This window comes from Trachurus japonicus, chromosome 16, assembly GCF_045865225.1.
Source record: "Trachurus japonicus isolate A0001 chromosome 16, Traja_1.0".
Taxonomy (NCBI): domain Eukaryota; kingdom Metazoa; phylum Chordata; class Actinopteri; order Carangiformes; family Carangidae; genus Trachurus; species Trachurus japonicus.
The window spans coordinates 12,340,600-12,361,232 of NC_140922.1; the positions used below are offsets into that span (position 1 = coordinate 12,340,600).

The window sequence follows — 20,633 nt, forward strand, 5'->3', positions numbered from 1 at the left end:
CATGAATTAGTTTGATCTTATTTTAAACCTGCAATCTGTTTTGTTTACAGTTTTTCTCACATTGTTTCTTTGTTCGTGAGAGATTACATAACGCACTGTTTTCTATTGGCGGTCACATACTTTTTTGGTTATTCTCAAAAAAAAAAAAAAAATCATTTGAAGTCTGAGTCACAGCTCAAATTGAAATTATCGTGCGTGGGTTCCTGGTGTTTTGCAGCAGATAAGAGGTTTGTGTGAAATTGCATTTACATGAATCAGGTTATGGTATAAACAGTGATAATAAGAGACTGAAATCTAAGTAGTTCATATATACGGTGTGTCTTTATATGCGACAGAAACAGACAATGCGTTAAACCAGAGGATGATGACATTATGTGAACTCAGCTTGTGTCTTGTCATTAGTAGCAAACTCCCTTGTTGAGGGTTAGGGCAGCAAACTAACACATGATTTATGGTAGGGATAATATTCAACCAGCTCTTTGCACAATACCAAATGATTCTAATGAACAATAGAGGTTTGCATTTCTCCGTAAGGCTCATCACTGGTCAACAGCTTTAACTGCATCAGTACAAGGGAAATACAACACACACCTAATGGTTTGTGGTTCGTAGTGTTTAGTGAGGTTTAAAATAACCTGCTACATGATTTAGGGGCATCAAAAGTTCTTAAGAGCCTTTAACAGTGTAACTGCATGGCCACCTGCTATGTGGAGTATTCATGTATTAATTATAAACTTCTATATCAGTCACTTTGTCATGTGGTTGTAGTGACTCGTGTATTTCAGTGGGGCTGCCTGTGTGTAGCACTTTTTGTGGCCATGAGAAGACGATATTAAACTGACTTGTATTTGTCCTGCAGTCATTTTGAACTTTAATGCAACTGCAGCTTGTTGTTGCACTCTGATATGATCATCAGTGAATATGAGCATGTGGAGTTAGTGGCGTTGGTTTCATCCTGGTAGGGGCCTCACGGTTGGATGTGTCAGCTCTCCTTCCCTGTGTGAACATGAGACAGAAATGCGTGGCAGCCAGCCCTCTCTGTGATTTAGCATCTTGCTTTGCTGTAAGCCGGGATGCATGTGATCTGTAGGTTTCAGTTGCACATCGTAGCTGCACCTGGATCTGCAGTATTTTACAGCCCTGAGTGCAGTGCAAACCGATCACACTGGCTCACAAGGTCGTGTCATGTTTTCTGACCAAGTATGAGCGCCTGTGTGTGTGTGTGTGTGTGTGTGTGTGTATGTGCGTGCGCGTCTCTGTGGTTGTAGGTGTAAAGTGCGCACGTCGTCGGAAGGGGAAGATGTGGAATGTCCTCTCTTCCAGGATCTCTTCCTCTGGCTCCTCTCCAGCCCCTGCCTCCTCTCAGGGAGGGGATTTTCCGATCTCTATGCCCGTTTTGTCTATTTCTGTCTGCCAGGGTATTCAGGTTGGTGTGTATCCCTTACACACACGCCGCACTCCCCCTATCTCTTTCTTGTTATCTCAAGACTCTGGATCTAGTTTTATCCTTCACCCAAGTCTCAGTTGTCAGAGGTATTTCTCTCCTCTCCCGTCCCCTCGCTCAAGGGCTGCAACAAACATGTGATTTCTTGATTTGATGCTTTTTGTTTCATAGCTCACTCTTAGTGTTTTCCCTTTCGTTTCCAGCTGTACGGTGAGTACAGGGAGCAGCTGGGAAACTTCGCCCGCCGGGAAGCTGCCCGTTTGCTGACAGAGAGACAATGGAGGCGACAGGCAGGGGAAACAGCCTCAGGCCGCAGAGGCCTCGGCCGACGGCACCATCATCATCATCACCATCATCACCCTGCGTCCCTGGATTCGCATCACAGCCATGTCTCGTCTACCAAGAAGCCTCGGCCCTACTCCAAATGCCAAGGTGACCGGCAGGGCTGCGGTGTTATAACAGTTATTCAGAGACGTTCAGGTGCCAAACTAAAGGTAGTAAAAGATATCTGCGAACTGCGATGACACCTCATATGGTAACAGGTAACAAACAGAGGTGGAAATGAACATATTAGCTTTAATTTGAGAGAGTTTTGAGCTGAGAATTTGCACTGCTCTGCAGAGGGAGCAATATTTGTTCAATGGCTCCAATTACTAGTCACTTTGCAGATTATGATTTTACATTCTCTGTGATAAGTGCATAAAATCGGATGTGCTGCTATTGTGTAATGAGGCTGCCGACTTAGCAGCTTCTGGACTCAGGGTTTTAGTCAGGATTTAAGACATGCTGAGGTAATGTACTGCACACACACAATTTATTATATAGATATCTCATACTTTATTTATTTATTCAGCCAACACACTCAGCTCTATATTACATTTGGTCTCCCAACACAAGGTCTAGTATCTCAAACCCATTTCTATTCCGTCTTTTTAAGCACATTGTGTTGGCTCTGTTTTTTTCTGTCATACTATTTAAACCCATTTCATTTAAAAGCAGGACTACACTGTGTTGTACAAGAGTTTCCTAAACAGGCACTCAATATATCAAAATCAATTTACTAGTCACTGGGGTTTCTACTCAGCCTGTGCAGAGGAAAATACTAGAAAGTGCAAGAAAACTACTCTAACAGCACCACTTCAGTAAATGTTTGCACTGTAAAGAAGCCGCTTTTCAAAAACTCTAATCTGCTGCTTGAAGGCTACAGTTTTATACAGAAAAACAGAGGAACCAACAAGGGTCCATTATGGGAAAAAAGACAACCTCTTTCAAGTGCAATTGTAAATCAGAGCTTTAAACTGTGCATTTATACACCAGGGAAATACGACTTTTACCTAAATGATTCAACCACTAGTGAAGAAGACAGTGACTTTTGCTAGTCTATATTCCTTTGTACATGTTTCTATAAGGAAACTTTTTCCAGACAATGCACATGCTGTACATGCACCAGTAAATGTCAGAGCACCACCAACCATAAAGATCACCCAGTGCCAACATTACAGGTATTTCTGTGCTAAGCTCCGCCGTCACTGTGGCCATAATCACACTGAATGATTCCCTCTCAGGCATTGTTACAATAGCTAACTGTCAGTGATTAAATCAAATGATAAATGGCTTCAAGGTGAATCATTAATTTTTATCTCTCTGTCCCAGATTGTTTGGCCCGTGTGCGGCGGTACATAGTGACCAAGATGGGGGAGGATTGGATTTTCCTGGTTCTTCTGGGACTGACTATGGCCCTGGTCAGCTGGAGTATGGATTACGCCAGCGCCAAGAGCCTTCAAGGTAGCACAGGCCAAGGTCGCAGGGATTATGATGTGTCAAAGTTACTCCTCAATGCCACTCGATGAGTTTTAGTTTCCGCTGTAGATCATTGTTCCATTTGAACTCCTGTTTTCTCTTCTCTTCCAGCCTATAAGTGGATGCACGGGGAGCTTAGGGGCAACGTGGCGCTCCAGTACCTCGCCTGGGTTTCCTATCCCATGATCCTTGTCATGTTCGCCTCGCTCTTCTGTCACCTGGTTTCCCCACAGGCCATCGGTGAGCTCTCCATCACCTGTCAGCCTCTCTTATCTTCTCCAACAACCTGTTTCTACCTCCTTTATTTGTTTTCCTGTTGAAGGAAAACAGCATGTTGACATCTTGTTTTTTTCCCTTAGTGCATTCACCGTCCTTCCACTTTGATTTTTTTTGTCTTGATCCCTCCGCTGTTGTTTTTTTTTTTTTTCTTCCTCTCTTACAGGTTCTGGTATCCCTGAGCTGAAAACCATCCTTAGAGGTGTCGTCCTGAAGGAGTATCTGACCCTCAAAGCTTTCGTAGCCAAAGTCGTCGGCCTGACTGCTGGCCTGGGCAGTGGGATGCCAGTGGGCAAAGAGGTAAACAAACAAACCCACCTTTTCATTTCTTTATTATCTGTTTTTTGCAGTTTCTATCACCATTCATCGATCCAGCATCACCGTTGTTTGCATCCTCTCTTTCTCCGTCATTCTTTCTCTGAGCTGGGAGGATAATAAATCATCCTCTGTCATGTTTTTCCTCTCTCTCTCTCCCTCCTCTCACGGGACAGAAGCAAATTATTCAAGACCTCAGCAAAGGAGTACATTCATTTTCCCTGTTTCAGTAGCGGGGCAACTGTCACATCCAGCGTTTATCCTATGATTTATCTGCCCTGATACAACATGTCCTAGTTTAGAGTCTCTGTTTCACAGACGATGGTCAGTGTCTGTGTGGGGAACGTTACACGTGGCTCACCTGTGTCACTGATTTCCTCCCTTCACCTCCAGGGTCCATTTGTCCACATCGCCAGTATCTGTGCCGCCGTGCTGAGTCGGTTCATGTCCATCTTCTCCGGGGTCTATGAGGTAAGCTGAGGCCCTGACCAAAAACAGACTACATTACCCAGAGTTCATAGTTAATGCATCTAATGAATGTGTAATTCAGTTTGCTGTGTCTTTGTCATAATTACAGGGTTCCCACAGGCTCCAAAGATCTTTATCTGGGCAAAATGAATTGTTATGATTGATTGTTATGAAGTATCAAAGGATGACAGTGTCTGCTAGTCGATATGTTGGTTCACTACTCCGGTCCAGACCCTTTAGATTTACATTGTCCCAAAATGCTGTGTGCTAATTACTTTCTGTGAGCTGCATTTTTGTGGTTTTGAGTGAGTTCTCTCGATAACAATTGGATTTGTTTCCATGGAACTTTCCGTGCCCCCGTCAGGTTGAACTGTATTAAGTTTAATGATCCCCTGACTTTTCATTTATCGCTATCATCAAATCAAAGTTTATAGACTTGTTTTGAAAACGACTGGGTGACCTTGAAAATGCTGTTCCTAGCCCTTCAGGTTCTCTCAGCACTTTCTACTTGGCGAGGTCTTAAATTACGCGAGGGCCCCGGCGGTGTTTGAGTTTGCCAAACATGCCAATTTTGAGTCCTTGAGATTCATTGAAAGGTCCTTGAATTTGATGCTGAAGAGAAAGTGGGAGCCCTGTGCCTGTTGTTCTCTCCCATCTGTCTCTCTCCCGGCCGGCTCACGCCCTCCCCTCCCCTCCCCTCCCCACCCAGTTTTTTTTGTGTCTTTGTTTTGGCTCGCCCCCTCGCACCTCGTCTGTGTTTGTGTCTCACAGTATTAATAGTGTGATGGTAATGTCTGGCATGTGTATTAACAGTGAGCTCCCATATCCCTGTCTCCCCCCCCTTCCCCTTCCCCTGCCCTCTCTATCTCCTCCTCCCTTTTGACTTTCTCATTCATCCCTGCTCGTCTCCCCCTCCTCCTCCCTGTCCATTTCCACCCGTGACCCTTAACCCCAGAATGGCACCCATAACCAGGACCTGTTGGTGTGTGCGTGTGCCGTAGGAGTGGCCACCTGTTTCGCTGCCCCCGTGGGAGGCAAGTCCCCAGCCTGCTGTCCCCACCCGACTCACCCAGGCGCAGCAGGTCTCTGGTCAGCTTTGTCCTCCTGACAAAACATCAGCAGCGCAAATATGGAGGGCAAAACTGACCTCAGACCAGTGTCCTGCTCTGCTCCACCCACCAGTGATCGATTCAAAGGGAAATGAACATTTACACGTGCAGATTAGCTCACGAGCAACGCTGTACATGAGCCTTGAATTATGAGGTTCTGTCTGAGATCAGGCCTTTTCTGAAGTAGTGAGAGTTTTCAGCATCTCAACTGCTTTTCAGTCAATCCATACAGATAATGAAGATACTTTCTTTCTCATATGTCATTTTGAAACACTACATGGAACATCATAATTCAAGGTCATAAATAATCAGTGGCAATGTTTAATTTCTGGTCTGCAATCAGTGTCAGAGCTGTTTCCCCGAGGACACTGTGACCACTCACTTTGTTTGCAGATTGCTTAATTGCCTCCTCTTAGTCTGACTGCTGTCATCACTCTGTGCATCTGCTGCTTTATATTCTCTTGGTATGATTTTTTCTCCTCCTCCTATATCACTTTTTTTACCACACTCCAGCGAGCATTATTTATTCACTTTATTCCATTTTGCTTCCCCACTGTCAATTCTCCCCCTGTGGCTCCTCATCCTGTCCTTTTCCCCCTTGATCTTTTATTCTCTCTTTACCGACTCATTCTCCTCTCTCTCTCTGTCTCTCTATGCTCTCATTCCTCCATCACCTTCATTTTCCCCTTCATCATCTCTCACCTTTCATCCCTCATTCTCTCTCTCTCTCTCTCTCTCTCTCTCTCTCTCTCTGTCTCTCTCTCTTTTTCTCACCCCTCCCACCCCTGTCTCTTCCTCTCCCTCTCTGTTTTCTGTGTCAGTAGAACCCTTACGGTTACACAGATATACTGACTGTTGGCTGTGCCGTGGGGGTGGGATGCTGTTTCGGCACTCCACTAGGAGGTACTACACATCTGCACACTGCCACATCACAAACCAAAACTGTTTCACCAAACACCCCCTTCGCCCCTGGTACTGGTTCAATCCAAAAAACAACAACAACAAAAAAAAAGTTTTCATGTACATCCCTATAATAAACATCATGATTTTTTGAGTAGCAACTGAGATGTGTCCAAAGTGTCAAGTTTAAGATCATTAGTTTAGTTTATTCAGTCACTGAACACATTATTTCCTGATCAAACTCTACTAAAATTTTTGCAAACTCATCTTTTATTTCTTTTACTTTGATCCAGACTGAGATGTTGCATTTTAAAAAACGCTGATTCATGAAGGAGCTACTGATGACAGTTGTCGGGTGCCTGTTGTTGCCAGGCAACTGTCAATTTAACTTAAACTTTTCATTTTAACTTTTATAGCTGCTTATTTAGTCATTAAAAAAAAGAAACTCGTGTTAAGGGGCTTTAAGGAAACTTTACACACTGATGCGATAAAAGGTTTGCAAAAAAAAAACACAGTTTTTCTTTTGGCTCAATTTACAATATTATAGCACAATAAATAAATATAGAAATATAGAAATGAATGACTTTGAGTATTAAACCAAAATCAATTAATGAGAGGTGCATTCAGTCAGTTATAGCAGCGTCGTAAGGAGTCTGGTGAAAGAGACGGCAACCATGACTCCACCTAACGACTGCTGCTGAGAGGAAACATCCAAATCCAGAGATAACAGCAATCTGTCTTCTCAATTTGCCATAGACCGTCTGATGGGCTCTTTTCACCTCTTCTCTGATATTTTCATTGACCCAACCGAGAAAACAAACAGGTTGTTCATTAGTAACAATAACTGGTAGATTCAGTATGAAAAAACCAAACAAATAGAAGCATCCCTTAATACGCAGTAGATAAATGAAAGACACTAAGAACCCAGTTATCAATCAGAACAGAAAGGAGAGAAAACACTGATGACACACTGTTCAGATGTTGTTTTCACCCCCGTCTGCTCTTTGCCTGTTTTTATCTTGTTCAGAATAATGTTTCTGATGGCTCTGATGTTTATTTTATCACTTCACATGCTGATTATACCCCGTGAGTGTGTATGTGAGTGTGAATGTGTGCGTGCGTGCGCGTGTGTGTATTCCCTCCCTGTGGTTCTCCTGTTGTGTATAATTACACCCTTAGCTTCTAGTGTTTTTGGTCTCATTCTGCTTATTTAACTAATTTCCTTCTCCTCTCTCTCTCTCTCACTCACTCTTTCACTCTCTCTCTTGTTCTCTTCTCTATTTCTGTCTCTCTTTCTCTCTCCCTCCTGTCCTCCTCTCTTTCCTCACACTATCCATCCTCATTTTCCCTCTCTTCTGTAATCCCTCCTCTCCCTCGGTCCTTCCTCCACTCTCTCTATCTCTGTCTCTCTCTCTCTCTCTCTCTCTCTCTCTCTCTCTGTGTCTCTCTCTCTCTGCCACCACCAGGGGTGTTGTTCAGTATTGAGGTCACGTCTACCTACTTTGCGGTGAGGAATTACTGGCGGGGATATTTTGCCGCCACATTCAGCGCCTTCATATTCAGGGTGCTCTCTGTTTGGAACAAGGATGCTGGTGAGAAGCGGAGCAGACGCACATTTAACGCACAGACACACACACACAAAGCAGAGAAATAGTGCTGAGCTGGTGTGTTAGGGAAAGTAGCTGTCTATGCTTCTTAAGAAATGTTTTAAGTCATCAGAATATATGAAATCCACCCACACTATAGTAAAGACACTTGTAACTTGTGAGCAAATCCCTGCAGCCTGTCACTTCCTTTATTCCAGAAACATCAGCTTCATACAGTTTATACTAATATTTTATAAGACTGAACTTTTATGTGTACAAGATACAATTCACAAAGGGAAAATCATTAATCTATGTCTTATTTTGTCACTTTAATCTTTATCCTTATCCTCTCAACATTCAAACATCAGGTTCTTAGGATTTATATAAAAATTTCATAGGGATAATTCATGTTTTTGCGTATCATGTCTTATTTGTAATTATGAACAAACAACCCCCATCAACTTGTAATTGAAAAGACAATTCTCTGTTGATATCACTGTTGTCGTAATGTTGCGTTCAGGCGCAGCAGCCAGGGTTTTTTAATAAATCTACTGCACCTGTTCAGCACCAACAGGCTAATACAAGTTAGCAACTAGCTGGTGAACAAAGTACAGCATTTAGCAGCTGAAGTTTTCCCTCAGGCGTCGGTGGAGCAAAAACAAAGATAAAAGGAGAATGGACTTCCATTCAATAGGACGACATGAACTTCACTCAAAATGTATTTACATTTTGTTTTGCTGCTTCCAACTTTTTTTTGTGTGTGAGTGTGTGTTTTGGCTTTGAACAAATGTGATTTATTGTTTAGCAAAGATAATGAATTCTCCCTCCTCTGGAGTTTTTGTCCTTTTGTTTGATTTTAACAAATGTTAATTAAAAAGCTGAAACTCAGCTAATTTATCACAGAATTGTGGGACATTTGAGGCAGACACATTGAACTCACTATTTGTTGTAGTAAATGGTAATTTGCATTTTGTTGAATATGTTTTTATCTTTCTTTCTCAGTCACAATCACAGCTCTCTTCAAAACTAACTTCAGGATGGATTTTCCCTTTGACCTGCAGGAGCTGCCTGCGTTCGCAATCATAGGGTGAGGACATTTGTAAGGATGTGTGCAACCCAAGTATTTGTTTTTTTCAGTCTTGTGATTTGTTGTTGTTTTGCAGCTTAAAACAAAATGGAGCATGAGTCAGTATATTATCTCTTTTTTGTTCTGCTATTGCGCCTACACATATGACGTATGACATGCCCATATTATGTAATTGAATAAACCGTCTGCTTCATGTTCTAGGATCTCATGTGGCTTCTTGGGGGCGTTCTTCGTCTACCTGAACAGACAGGTGGTTCTCTTCATGAGGAGGCCGACGGCTCTCACACGCTTCCTTACCAAACAGTGAGATCCCAGCACACAAACGCACCCACCCACATACACACACACACACAAACAGGGCTGCTGTGCACTCACTGCTGCTGTGGATTAGTGCAGCACTGAGTTGCTAAACCGCTGTGTTTTCCGGTAGCGGACGCTGTTCCCAGGAAGTCAAACGATTTGCACGTTCAAATCTGGTTCCTCTCAATGTATCTCGGCTCCACTCTCCGAGCTCATCAGTCTCACAACACTGGCCAGGGCAGCAGCAAAGCCTTAACAACCTTTCAGCCAGTTATTCACTCAACGGGGAGATTCACTTATCCTCGGAGACTCGACAGTCAGGGAACATTAGTCTTCACCATTAGAGAGAGGCGAGCAGCAGCACCAGGAGAGCTGTACAATCGCTGCCGTTACACACTCACACTCAGACCTTCATTACAGTTTCCTGTTCCGTTCCTTGTTGCAGGTTTCTGGGAGTGTTTCCTATTAATGACTGTGTGTGTGTGTGTGTGTGTGTGTTTTTCTATTCCCAGCCGATTAATCTATCCAGGTGCAGTGACGCTGATCATCGCCACCCTCACGTTCCCCCCTGGATTCGGACAGTTTATGGCTGGAGAGGTTAGACACAATCAGTCTCATGCTCTCTGACTTCTTTGTGGTGTGTGTTCATTAATATTCACAGTATTGTCAAAGGAGGTCAGTGGAGTCTCTGCTGTGTGCTTTTGTCATGTTATTACTATATATAGACATTTGAATTTTATTAGCAACTTAAAGGGAAACTCCACCGATTTTACACATCAAAGTCTGTTTACAAGTCTCAGGGAGTACAACTGCATATATAAAAACAGTTATATAAAGTCTTTTGTTGGTCCAGAGGGAGCCACATTCAGTCTGATGGTGTTGGTAACTGTGCTGAATTGAATTAACCAGGAAAAAGGGAAAGGGGAAATTGACTGCATTATTTGTGGACATTGCTTTTCTGGGCTTCATGACCACTCAAAGTGCTTTACACTGTGACTCACCCATTCACACATATTCATACAGCATCGCTACATATATGCATCTCTATCTCACATAGACTCATTCACCGATGGTACTTCATGGGTTAAGTATCTAGATGTTCACTCGCTCTGAACATCTAATTTACACTCTTAAAGTCCAATTTTTGCTTCTATAGTTTTAACCATAATTTAATTTTGTTAGATTTGACATTTTTGATAATCTGTTATGTCTGTTGCTTCTGGCAGCTGATGCCCAGAGAGTGCATCAACTCCCTGTTTGATAATTTCACCTGGACCAAAATCACAGCATATCCTCCTCCGCCCGGTTTGGGGCGCTCCTCCGCGTGGCTGCACCCTCGCGTCAGCATCTTCATCATCCTTCTCCTCTTCTTCGTCATGAAGGTAACCCTCCCTCCCTCCCTCTTGCCGTGCACCATGGGCATTGCCTTGAAATAGCACTTGATAGCATGAAAAACCTTGGGGACCGGTTCTCGATCCTACCTTGATCCTGTTTTTGTGTTACAGTTCTGGATGTCAGCAGTTTCCACCACAATGCCCATCCCCTCGGGCGCCTTTATGCCAGTGTTCATACTAGGTAAGAGGATTTTGTAATGCGAGTGCAGTATCTCCTGCTGAGCTTCAGTTCAATTTGTCTTTACCAGCGTCTCTTATCTCTGTCCTCAAGGAGCTGCTTTCGGTCGCCTCGTAGGAGAGATCATGGCCACTCTGTTCCCCAATGGAATCCTGTTTGATGGGATAGTCTACCGCATCCTGCCAGGAGGTTACGCTGTCATCGGTCAGTCTGCTGCTACCACTATCTCACTGTTGTTCAGCTCCCAATGCCCTGAAGACTTGTTGAAGAGTAGCAGACTTGAGAAGAATAAAACCACCTATAGTAGACTCAATGGCCTTAATTTCATAAACGTTTAGGAATGGCATCCAAATTCATCTCCAAGTGTGAATATGATGAGATCGGACAATCCGGCCATTTCTGCTTTTCCTGGAAGGGTCTTTGGATATAATGAAGCCTCTATGCTGTCTTATATGACACTGGAACCATAGTCAATAACATTTCAATTAAACTAAACTTAAACTTAACTTAACTTAACTTAACTTAACTTAAACTAAATATTTGAAGCCATAGAGAACTCATCTAATTTGATGTCCGCTTCAGTGTCAGAAGATAAGATGAGGTTTTAATCATACAGTCTACTTGATGCATACTCTTTATCCTCCCCTCGGGTTATTACCAGGCGCGGCCGCGATGACGGGGGCCGTCACACACACAGTTTCCACAGCTGTAATCTGCTTTGAGCTGACTGGTCAAATCTCCCACATCTTACCTATGATGGTGGCCGTCATCTTAGCCAACATGGTGGCCCAGGGTCTGCAGCCTTCCCTCTACGACTCCATCATCCAGGTGAAGAAGCTGCCCTACCTGCCTGAGCTGGCCCTCGGGCACATCAGGTAAAGTCTGCAGCGATTGTTTTGTACGTGTCATGTTTCAAGCTGCCATTGTGAGACAGATGGTGATTATTGTACCATCTATGCCTCCCCAGCAAGTATAACATCTTTGTGGAAGACATCATGGTGCGCAAAGTGAAGTTCTTGTCTTCTCAATCCACCTATCGGGAACTGAACCATTTGCTAGAGACCACGACTCTGAAAACCATCCCACTGGTTGACTCAAAAGGTAGGACAACGTGTACGATATCTAATGGTTGCATCTGTCACGTCTTCAAGAGGTTAAATGGTGAAGTTAGTGTAGTTTTACATTTTAAGTCCTTTATGTGTCTTCTCCATGAATCCGAGGCCAGTTCCCCTCCCCTCAGTGTCGTCATACCATGCCATGTCATCTTATATAGTGTCATATGTTGATTTTTAAAGAAATAGTGTGACATTTTAGAAGCTGGAGTATTTGCTTTCTTGTACTTATTTAGATAAGTGGATTAATACCACTCCCTTCTCTCTATTGTTAATACAAAACTATAGCCAGTAGAAGCTAACTTAGCTTAAAATAAGAGCAGCTAACATATTAGAGTCTACAGGAAGTCAGTGCTTGTGATCAAGAAATACTTAAAGATATTATAATGTGTTAATCAGAGATGCTGCAGGCAGATTTTGCTAAGAGCCAAACTAGCTGTTTTCTGTCTTCATGCAGAGCTAAACCACCGGCCGCTATACTTTTGTAACTTTTCTATGTTCTGTTCTTTCTTTCTTTTTTATGTAAGGCATTTTGACCTGCCTCTGTGTATTAAATGTGCTATATCTGTATTAACTTTCCTTGCCTTGAGAGAGAACATCAATTTTTTTTTCCATCAAGCCCTCACCAGAAAAGCAAATTAAACTAGAAGGGCACTTGAAGAGTGCAGATCTCCTTCAAGGCCAATGTCAAACAATATACACCAGACTTCAGAGAAAAAAATCCGAATTCATAGTAAATGATGTGGATCTGCCCCAAACTTTAATGGGTTCCTTCCTGGCTCGTGCCCCATCCCCTAGATTGGTTGAGCACATTTTGCGTGAATCTTGCCAACAAATAAACAAGACATGGGTGAAATCGTAACCTCTGTGGTGGAGGAAATGCCTGACTGGTCCTTTGACACTTCCCTCTGCAGAATCCATGATTCTTCTGGGCTCCATCGAGAGGACAGAGCTTCAGGCCGTCTGCGACTGGTGGCTCTCACCCGAGAGGCGAGTGTTTGAGAGAGGTCAGAGTTCACCGGGCCAGGGCTCCAAAGTCAGCTGGGAGTCTTTCACCTTCGTCGATGAGGAGGGCGGAGAGGAGGGCGCAGACAAGGTGTTAAAAAAAATCGAGTCATAAATTGCTTCACAGATTGTTGTGAGTGGAAAGTTTGTTAGTTTCAACAACTCCCTTGCTGAATATGTTGTGCCCTCAGTCTGCTCCAGTGCAGGACGAATGCAACGGGCCCATCCAGTCCCCCAGACCTCCGGAGGCCTCCACCAACCACACAGGCTCAGGTAACATGGCGCAAAAAGACAAGATCACCCGTCAGATGTCGCTTCCTGTCTCCTCTTACATGTGTTGCCATCCCGTGTCCTCAGACAAGCGCAAGCTGCCGTCTGTCAGGAGGACCCTTCAGAGACTCTTCTCCTCCACGTCTTCATCGGGCCAGACTGAAACTCAGGTAACGGCGCTAAGATCGGCCTCACACCTACTCATCACTCTGACCCCAAACGCTCGACGGAGCTGCGCATCAGAGATCTGCTGTCGAGTTGGCAGTGACAGCTCAGGCAGCAGCGTCCGTCCAACATGGCAGCCTGAGCCACCCGCGCTAATGTGAAGGGAGGAGCATGGCATGATGCAAACATAGAGGAGTTGACATGTTGTTTTTTCTTCAGAGCAATAAAAACCACTAGGGGGCATCTTATCATCATCTGGAAGGCTGTTTAATGTGACTGACCCTCCATCTGTCTGTCCCTCACTCTGTCTTTCCTCAGGACACGACGCCCCCTCCGCTAACTGATACCTTGTCACCAGAGGAGGTAACTGCACACGACTGATTCAGCGTCCACACTGCAAACAATGAGATAATCAAACCACTCAGATCAATGATTCGAAACTGTGTACACTCTGAGCCTACAGTATCTGACTTCCTTGTGATTGGCTGCTGCAGATCAAAGCCTGGGAAGAGGCAGAGCTGGACAAACCAATTGATATGGAGCAGATACGTATAGATCCCTCCCCGTTCCAGCTGGTGGAAAGAACATCTCTACACAAGGTGAACACAGCCACACCTGAGTCATACATCGCCACATGTAAAGATCATGTATAACACACACTGATTCACTGATGAGTCATGTACTATTACACTTTTATATTTCCAGGTTCACATTTTAAATAGAGTAGCCTTGATTTTGGGAAGTATGACCTGTTTTTGCACTTCATTTTTTGCACAGTTAAACAAACAAGATATAATATGCTAATTAGTGACTTGAGCCCTCTGTGAAAAAGGCAGCCTGTCGACGCAGCAGGGGGTGCGATGCAGCAAAACTATGCTGGGTGGTACGGCAAAAAGAAGATGAACCAGGCTTGTTTGATTGGAAAATAAAATATGCAAGAACACATTCTTGGTAACCTACTTTATTTAATGTATTTCGATTGTTTACCTCACAGTTGCTGTAAAAAAAAAAAAATGTAACCGATAACTTCTCTGCTTCCCAGTCTACTCTTTCAAGAGTATAATAAACCTTTTTGCTGGGTTTTGGTGTTAAAGCCATTTAAATGCACTAATCTGCTACTCTGGTACAAATAGACTGGAAAGTATTTAGCTTAAAACAGCCTGACCCAGCCTCCTGCTGTGTTGTGAGTCTGAATCCTCACTTTGCGGTGCTGGTAGACTCAGGAGAGCTGTTTCCCCCCTGTTTCTACAGTAGTCTTTATGCATGGCAAAGACAATTGTCTTCTGGCTGTAGTTTCATATTTAGCATGTAGACATAAGAACAAATCTTCTCATCTCGACTCTGGCAAGAAAGCAAATTAAAGTATTTCCTAAATGTCCTTTAAAGCACATTTTACATATCAGTTCAGCCCATGAATTACAGCTGTATTATGGGAAAGGTAGGATCCAGTGAATTTTAAAGTCTCTTGAGCCCCCAACTCATAGAGGAGGGGGACTTTTGTCGGCTGTACTTGTTCTTTTGTTGTTGTTTTTTTTATTTCTTTGGTTGGCCAGTAAGGACAGAGAGGGAGACAAAGAAATTGTATTATACATCTCAGTGCAGCTTGTTCTCTGCTCATAAATCTGTCTATACAATAAAGCTTTGAATCCTGCATCTTGCGAATTTTATGCTGTGACTCATGTTATGCTGGCATGCCATATATTTCCTCTTATAGTTGCAGAGAAATTGTTTACGAGGAACAGTGCAGCCATGCAAGCAGAACACTGTCACCGTCCAATACATTTAACACTGAACGGATCATGTGCTTCTCTGTGTCATTACTCAGACCCACACTCTGTTCTCTCTGCTGGGCCTCAGTCATGCCTATGTCACCAGTATTGGAAAGCTGGTGGGAGTCGTGGCACTGAAGGAGGTAATGGTTCTCTTTGTCTTTTGTTTTTTTTCCAGTATCTGCATGTTTTTTGTCACCTCTGTTAATTTGAGGCTGTAATGCGGCACGACAGCGAGCTGTGGTGATCTCCTCGTGGGCAGTTGTTCTGTCACAGGGTGCATCATGCTTTATGCTCTGATTCATGCGGTTATTCCATTCACCGCCCTCGCAGCTCAACTCCCTCGATGCTCACTTTAACAATCCCACATTCACTTCAGCACATGTTTCTGTGCTTTGTGGTTTTGCTATTTCAACCTCCCCTCTCTCTGCTCCAACAGTTGCAGAAGGCTATAGAGGGCTCGACCCGGAGCGGGGTGAGGCTTCGTCCCCCTCTCGCCAGCTTCAGAGACGCCAGCAGGAAAGCCAAGAAGCACCAGCCGCCACCCTCGTCCACCCCTTCCTCCCCCACCCGGGACAGAGACTTGTGGGGGGAGGGTAGCAGACATGAGGAGGAGCTGGGGAGGAAGGAGTCCAAAGAGGATTCCCGAGGGAAAGCGTCGTCTTCCAGAGGAGCTGCCGGGTGTGACAGCGCGGCCTCCTCCCCCACCAGCTTGGGAAGCAACCGTGGAGGCTCCACCGCCACCACCACGAGAGAAGTTGATGACGCTCCTCAGGAGCTGGAGTCCCCTTCTACCTCCTCCCCTACCTCACCTTCACCCCCGGCCTCCCCCGTGTCACCCACCAGTGTCACGCTGTCCTCCCTGCAGGAGGACAGAGAGAGTGAGGAGTCAGACGAGCCCATATAGGAGGACTGGGTTTAAGAAAAAAGACTTTTACCTTCTTCTGATTTCACTCCTTTTCCCCAGAGACACAGCCGCTGTCTGGGTGGAGGAGACGGGCCAACCTGCAGCCCTCGCAGACATTCAGGATGAGCTGGTACACACAAAGCTCCTGAAACTTGTAGTACACAATATTTTTTTTCTACTCTACTTACAACAATCTAATTTTTTTTCACTCTTCAGAATCTCAGGTGCCTTCCTGTGTCTTTTGAACTGCAGACAAAATCAACGTCTCAAAATCTTGGAAATATTGAATGTAACTGTACATCACGTAGCCTATATATAGTAGATGTCTGGTAATATCAATAACTCCCTTTGAGGCAAATTAACTGACAGCAATGAATTGTATGATAATAATGAAATGAATGACAGAGACTTAATTCATTTGACCGAGAAGTCGAAAGAGATCATGCATTTACTGATTGAAGTTCATTTTAAATCATAATTTACATTTATCATTTTGCTGTATGGTACATATTCAAATCACTTAAACCGGTCTGTAATTTTTAAATATAATAAATATTAAATTTGTCCACTAGCTTATTTTAATTATGTACAACAATAAAAATGACTAGAAGGAAAACTACAGCCGTGTTAGCTACTCTGTGAGGCTGTGGTAGCACAGTGCTGGTGATTTGAGCGAAATGCTGAATTCAGTGCAGCAACATGATGGTGTTTAGCAGGCACAATATTTATTACCACATCCAGGGTGATGGCTGAGCGCTAGCATGCTGAAACTAGCTAATTAGTGCTAACAAAACAGCTGATGGAAATGTGGTTATTGCAAAGAGCCATGTTTAAAATGACTTAAGCGCTGTGTGAAAAACTACAGGGTCTTATTCAGCTTGGCTCTGTTTCTTAACAGTGATTGCTGTGTTTCTACTGTTCCCCTAGCACTGATACAACAAAAATAGGTGCTAGTATGAACTGTAGAGGTGTAAAATCCAATTTTTTGTACATAAACCATTGCTAACTCTAAAAATTGAAAGAGCCCTTTTAACACACCTGTTACTTCAACTAAGTTATAAACAACTAGTTACATTTTTTTTTCTTTTTAACTGATGGTGGCGCTGTCAGGAGCTCACCAAAGTTATTAAAGTTCACCCTGGACCAAAGTGTTTGATTATTTGACAGACATTAGCATGGTTAGCAGCATGTTAGTGAAAACATTCCAGCGTTCAGGCTCAGAAAGGGAATATCAAACTAAAATCATATTTGTGCTGTGAAGATCAACAGTGTGTTTCAGGCTCTGATTTCTGTGTGAGCCTGAACAAACAAGCAGCGAGTCCCTAGAGAAGTCCTGTCTGTGAGAATTTGTCATTAATATTCTCCTGGCATAAAGTAGGACTGATAAGGACTGTAGAGGAATGTTTTTGGAAAAGCACGACAGGCTGGATTACACCGCTGCCAGTTCCTTGGTGATGGCTGTTTTTTTTTCTTTCCTGACAAGCACCAATGAGCTGGCCCGAGACGCCGGCGGCTGCCAAACGTGGTTTAACAAAGACCTATCACACAAGGCTCTAGAGAGCAAGGGGTGACTGTGTGAGAGTCTAATGGTTTCCTCTAGTTGTGAAAAGATATCCACACGTGTGCACAAGAAATGCAGTTTGTTGGTTTGTTTATTTGCTCTTTCTCCACCAGAGGAAAAGAAGAGGAGACAGGTACAGGAGCTGGTGGGGGTGTGGAAGGTTCTGTCGTGCAGGAGAAAGAGGGGAAAGGAAGAGAAACAAGAAGAAACGAGAGAGTTGTTGACAGAAGAGGAGAGAAAGAGAGAGAGAGAGAGGGGAAACCACGTGAAAGAACCATCCTGTGACAGCCGTCCAACAAGCATGCATAGGTGTGAGTGTTACGAGAGTACACTGGTTTCACCAGCCACACTGCCTCATTTCAAACAAATAAACCCAATTTGATACAGACTTTTACAGAAGCCATCCAATTTTATAAAGCGTTTTATACAGCGGTTATGTCTTTTTTTCTTCTTTTTTTTTTCTTTTTGCCACACACTGCCAAATTATATCTATGTTACATGTCTGATTGCCTCAAATCCCCTTTGGTTGACTGTGAAAACAGGTATTTTTCTTTTCTTTTTTTTCAGGCAGTGATTCTTCCAATAAGACAGCAGACAACTCACTGTACACTGACAGACAGACATACAGACAGACACAGATATACAGAACGGATACAAAGAGATAGAGAGAGAGATAGGTAGATAGAGAGAGAGAAGGAGAAAGGCAGAGGACCAGAAGCAGATTTTGAGCATCATGCCTGCAGACAAGTTACTGTAACCCTTGGAAGATGGCAGTAGAATTATACAAAAAGAGGAACTCAACTACAAACCAGTAAGTTAACAAAGGTGTGATCAGTAAACCTTAACATCCACAGAAATATATTTGGCTTCTTGTTATTAGTTTATTCATTCATCGAGTTTTTGATAAACAAAAATAATAAATTAATTAAAAAGGAAAAGAAAAGAAAAAGAAATAAAGTAACCCAAACTGAAGCAGTGTCTTCTGGTTTAATCGAGTCCATGCATGTTTCCTTGTGAACTAATGTCTCTTTTTTATCAAACAGTCAAGCCCAAATAAACTTTACAGTTGTTACCATCGTAGAATATATAAAGCAATTATCTTTTCACCACATTATGTCTTTAAAACTGAGACTCATAAAGAAAAAGATACTGCTCCCAGAAGGGTTGGTACCTACAAGAAATGATAGATTCTGTACAAGCGTTCACATTTTTCCTCCCCACCAAGTAATTGTTCAATAAATAAACGAATATCTGCCATTGTGTAAAGACATCCTATTTGCAGTTTTGAGCCCTCTTAGGTTATTTTTATCATCCAAACCGGCATTCTTGAAGTGAACAAAATGATGATAGGTTTTGTTATTATTGAGAGCTGCCAAACTATCCATTTCTTATCTCTTACCAAGTTGTTTTTCGGCATGTAAAGTGCTCAAAACCATGTCAAAACAAGACTGCTTTACAACCATGACACCTATTCTAACTTATACTGGAAGGGATTTCAACAAGTTAGTAGAAAAATAAACGTTGTCCCCAACATTGCATAAAGAAGCAATCAATAAATAAATTCATTCAAGTCAATAAACCATTTATATATATATATTTATATATATATATATTATTTTTTTTTATCTTAAAAGGTTCTCACACAATCATCAAAGTGAGAGGAGAAGGTGCTCCCCGACAGGGAAAAGATGAAAACAGTGGATGTATATTGTTGTTGTAAAGTTTGTCAGTGAGACATGCAGAGGAAGTCCACTTTGTTCGCTGTCTCCATTTCATTCCCCCTCCACACTAGAAAACACCCGTCGTTCCCCAGGCGAGGAAGACAGAGAAAGAAAAACCAAATGAAAACATGCTTCCTCAAACATCGTTACAATAACTGTCACACTCCAGGCAGTTGCCTCACAGTAATCACAATAAGCAGGAAGACACCGATCTGTTCGGCTCTAGTGTTCAGTCCTAGTCTTCTGTCCTGTTCCCTGATTGGCTCATTGAGCGACACACGATTGGGGGGATACGATTTCCCCCCTGTGAACTCAGACCTACTACTGTACTTCCTATTCCTCTGGCGGGTAAAACACCCGCCAGTTTCAGTGATCGCTCCATTTACACAACACAAACATTCCTGCGTTTTCATTTGTGTGGTGGTACAAAACAAAATTCAGGCCTAAAGTGTGAGCTTGAGGGCAAATCCCCAAATAAAGTGGGACTTTGAGGTGTAAAAAAATAAAGAAATCATACTGTACTGACAGTTGTGACTGTGAGCGAGAGGCGATTTTTATATATATACTCAGACTATTTACATCTATACGACAGAGTTGACACTGTTGGGAAGCCAGTGTTTCACCTGCCTATTGCTGGTTACAATTTAGATATTCGTGTGTGTGTGTGTGTGTGTGTGTGTGTAGTGGTGGTCTAGGTGAGCCAGCAGCGAATCCATTTTAAACACACATTTAAAAAGACTTCCTTGTTTATCTTTGTTTCTCAAGAAAGCGGTTTATTCTCTCCCATGTGGACGGCAAGGAGACATCAAAAAACCAGGCTCATGTACTGCCATCTGTCTTCCAGTACATTCAAGATAGTGGTTATCATCCTCAATTTATCGCAACTACGTCTGCGGAAAAAATAAACAGAAAAGCAGCTGAGGGTCCGTGTTGTTGTTAAGTGGCTCGGTTTTGGTTGTCGGTGGTGCTGAAAGCTTTCGGAGTGGGAAATTAATGTCAACAGTCCAAAGGCAACCTCTGATCTGTTGGATTGCATCAGTGCAAAAGAGATTCGCTTATGCAGCTCTGTCTTTATTTCTCTGCTCAAGCCCAGCGCAGGTCCAGTGTGGCCCCACCTGGGATACTACGGTTCAGTGCAAAGTCTATACAGTGCTGTATAGTACAGGTACTCCATAGTATTCTGAAGAAACATGCATACAGAGAGACAGAGTAGGAAGCACACTATCTTACAGTACAATCCTTATCTGTGCAGTGTTTAGTGTGTGC

General features: G+C 43.2%; 1 protein-coding gene across 2 annotated transcripts in view; it reads left to right on the plus strand.

The window, feature by feature from the left end:
- Positions 1-18,578, plus strand: part of LOC146971913 (chloride channel protein 1-like) — a 28,244-nt gene extending 9,666 nt beyond the window's left edge. The window contains exons 1-23 of one of the 2 annotated variants that reach the window (XM_085801532.1): positions 1,350-1,533; positions 1,648-1,876; positions 3,098-3,229; positions 3,356-3,484; positions 3,687-3,820; positions 4,229-4,306; positions 6,237-6,315; positions 7,779-7,904; positions 8,901-8,985; positions 9,187-9,288; positions 9,798-9,882; positions 10,512-10,667; positions 10,791-10,860; positions 10,951-11,061; positions 11,519-11,732; positions 11,825-11,958; positions 12,884-13,065; positions 13,166-13,247; positions 13,332-13,414; positions 13,728-13,772; positions 13,904-14,008; positions 15,235-15,321; positions 15,618-16,651. In XM_085801532.1, the coding sequence (XP_085657658.1) occupies positions 3,136-3,229; positions 3,356-3,484; positions 3,687-3,820; positions 4,229-4,306; positions 6,237-6,315; positions 7,779-7,904; positions 8,901-8,985; positions 9,187-9,288; positions 9,798-9,882; positions 10,512-10,667; positions 10,791-10,860; positions 10,951-11,061; positions 11,519-11,732; positions 11,825-11,958; positions 12,884-13,065; positions 13,166-13,247; positions 13,332-13,414; positions 13,728-13,772; positions 13,904-14,008; positions 15,235-15,321; positions 15,618-16,085 (2,649 nt within the window). In that variant the 5' untranslated portion in view covers positions 1,350-1,533; positions 1,648-1,876; positions 3,098-3,135 and the 3' untranslated portion in view covers positions 16,086-16,651. Of the gene's footprint in view, positions 1-1,349; positions 1,534-1,647; positions 1,877-3,097; positions 3,230-3,355; positions 3,485-3,686; positions 3,821-4,228; positions 4,307-6,236; positions 6,316-7,778; positions 7,905-8,900; positions 8,986-9,186; positions 9,289-9,797; positions 9,883-10,511; positions 10,668-10,790; positions 10,861-10,950; positions 11,062-11,518; positions 11,733-11,824; positions 11,959-12,883; positions 13,066-13,165; positions 13,248-13,331; positions 13,415-13,727; positions 13,773-13,903; positions 14,009-15,234; positions 15,322-15,617 lie in introns of those variants that run through there. The other variant, XM_085801531.1, reaches the window with a different exon arrangement.
- Positions 18,579-20,633: the final 2,055 nt, after the last annotated feature.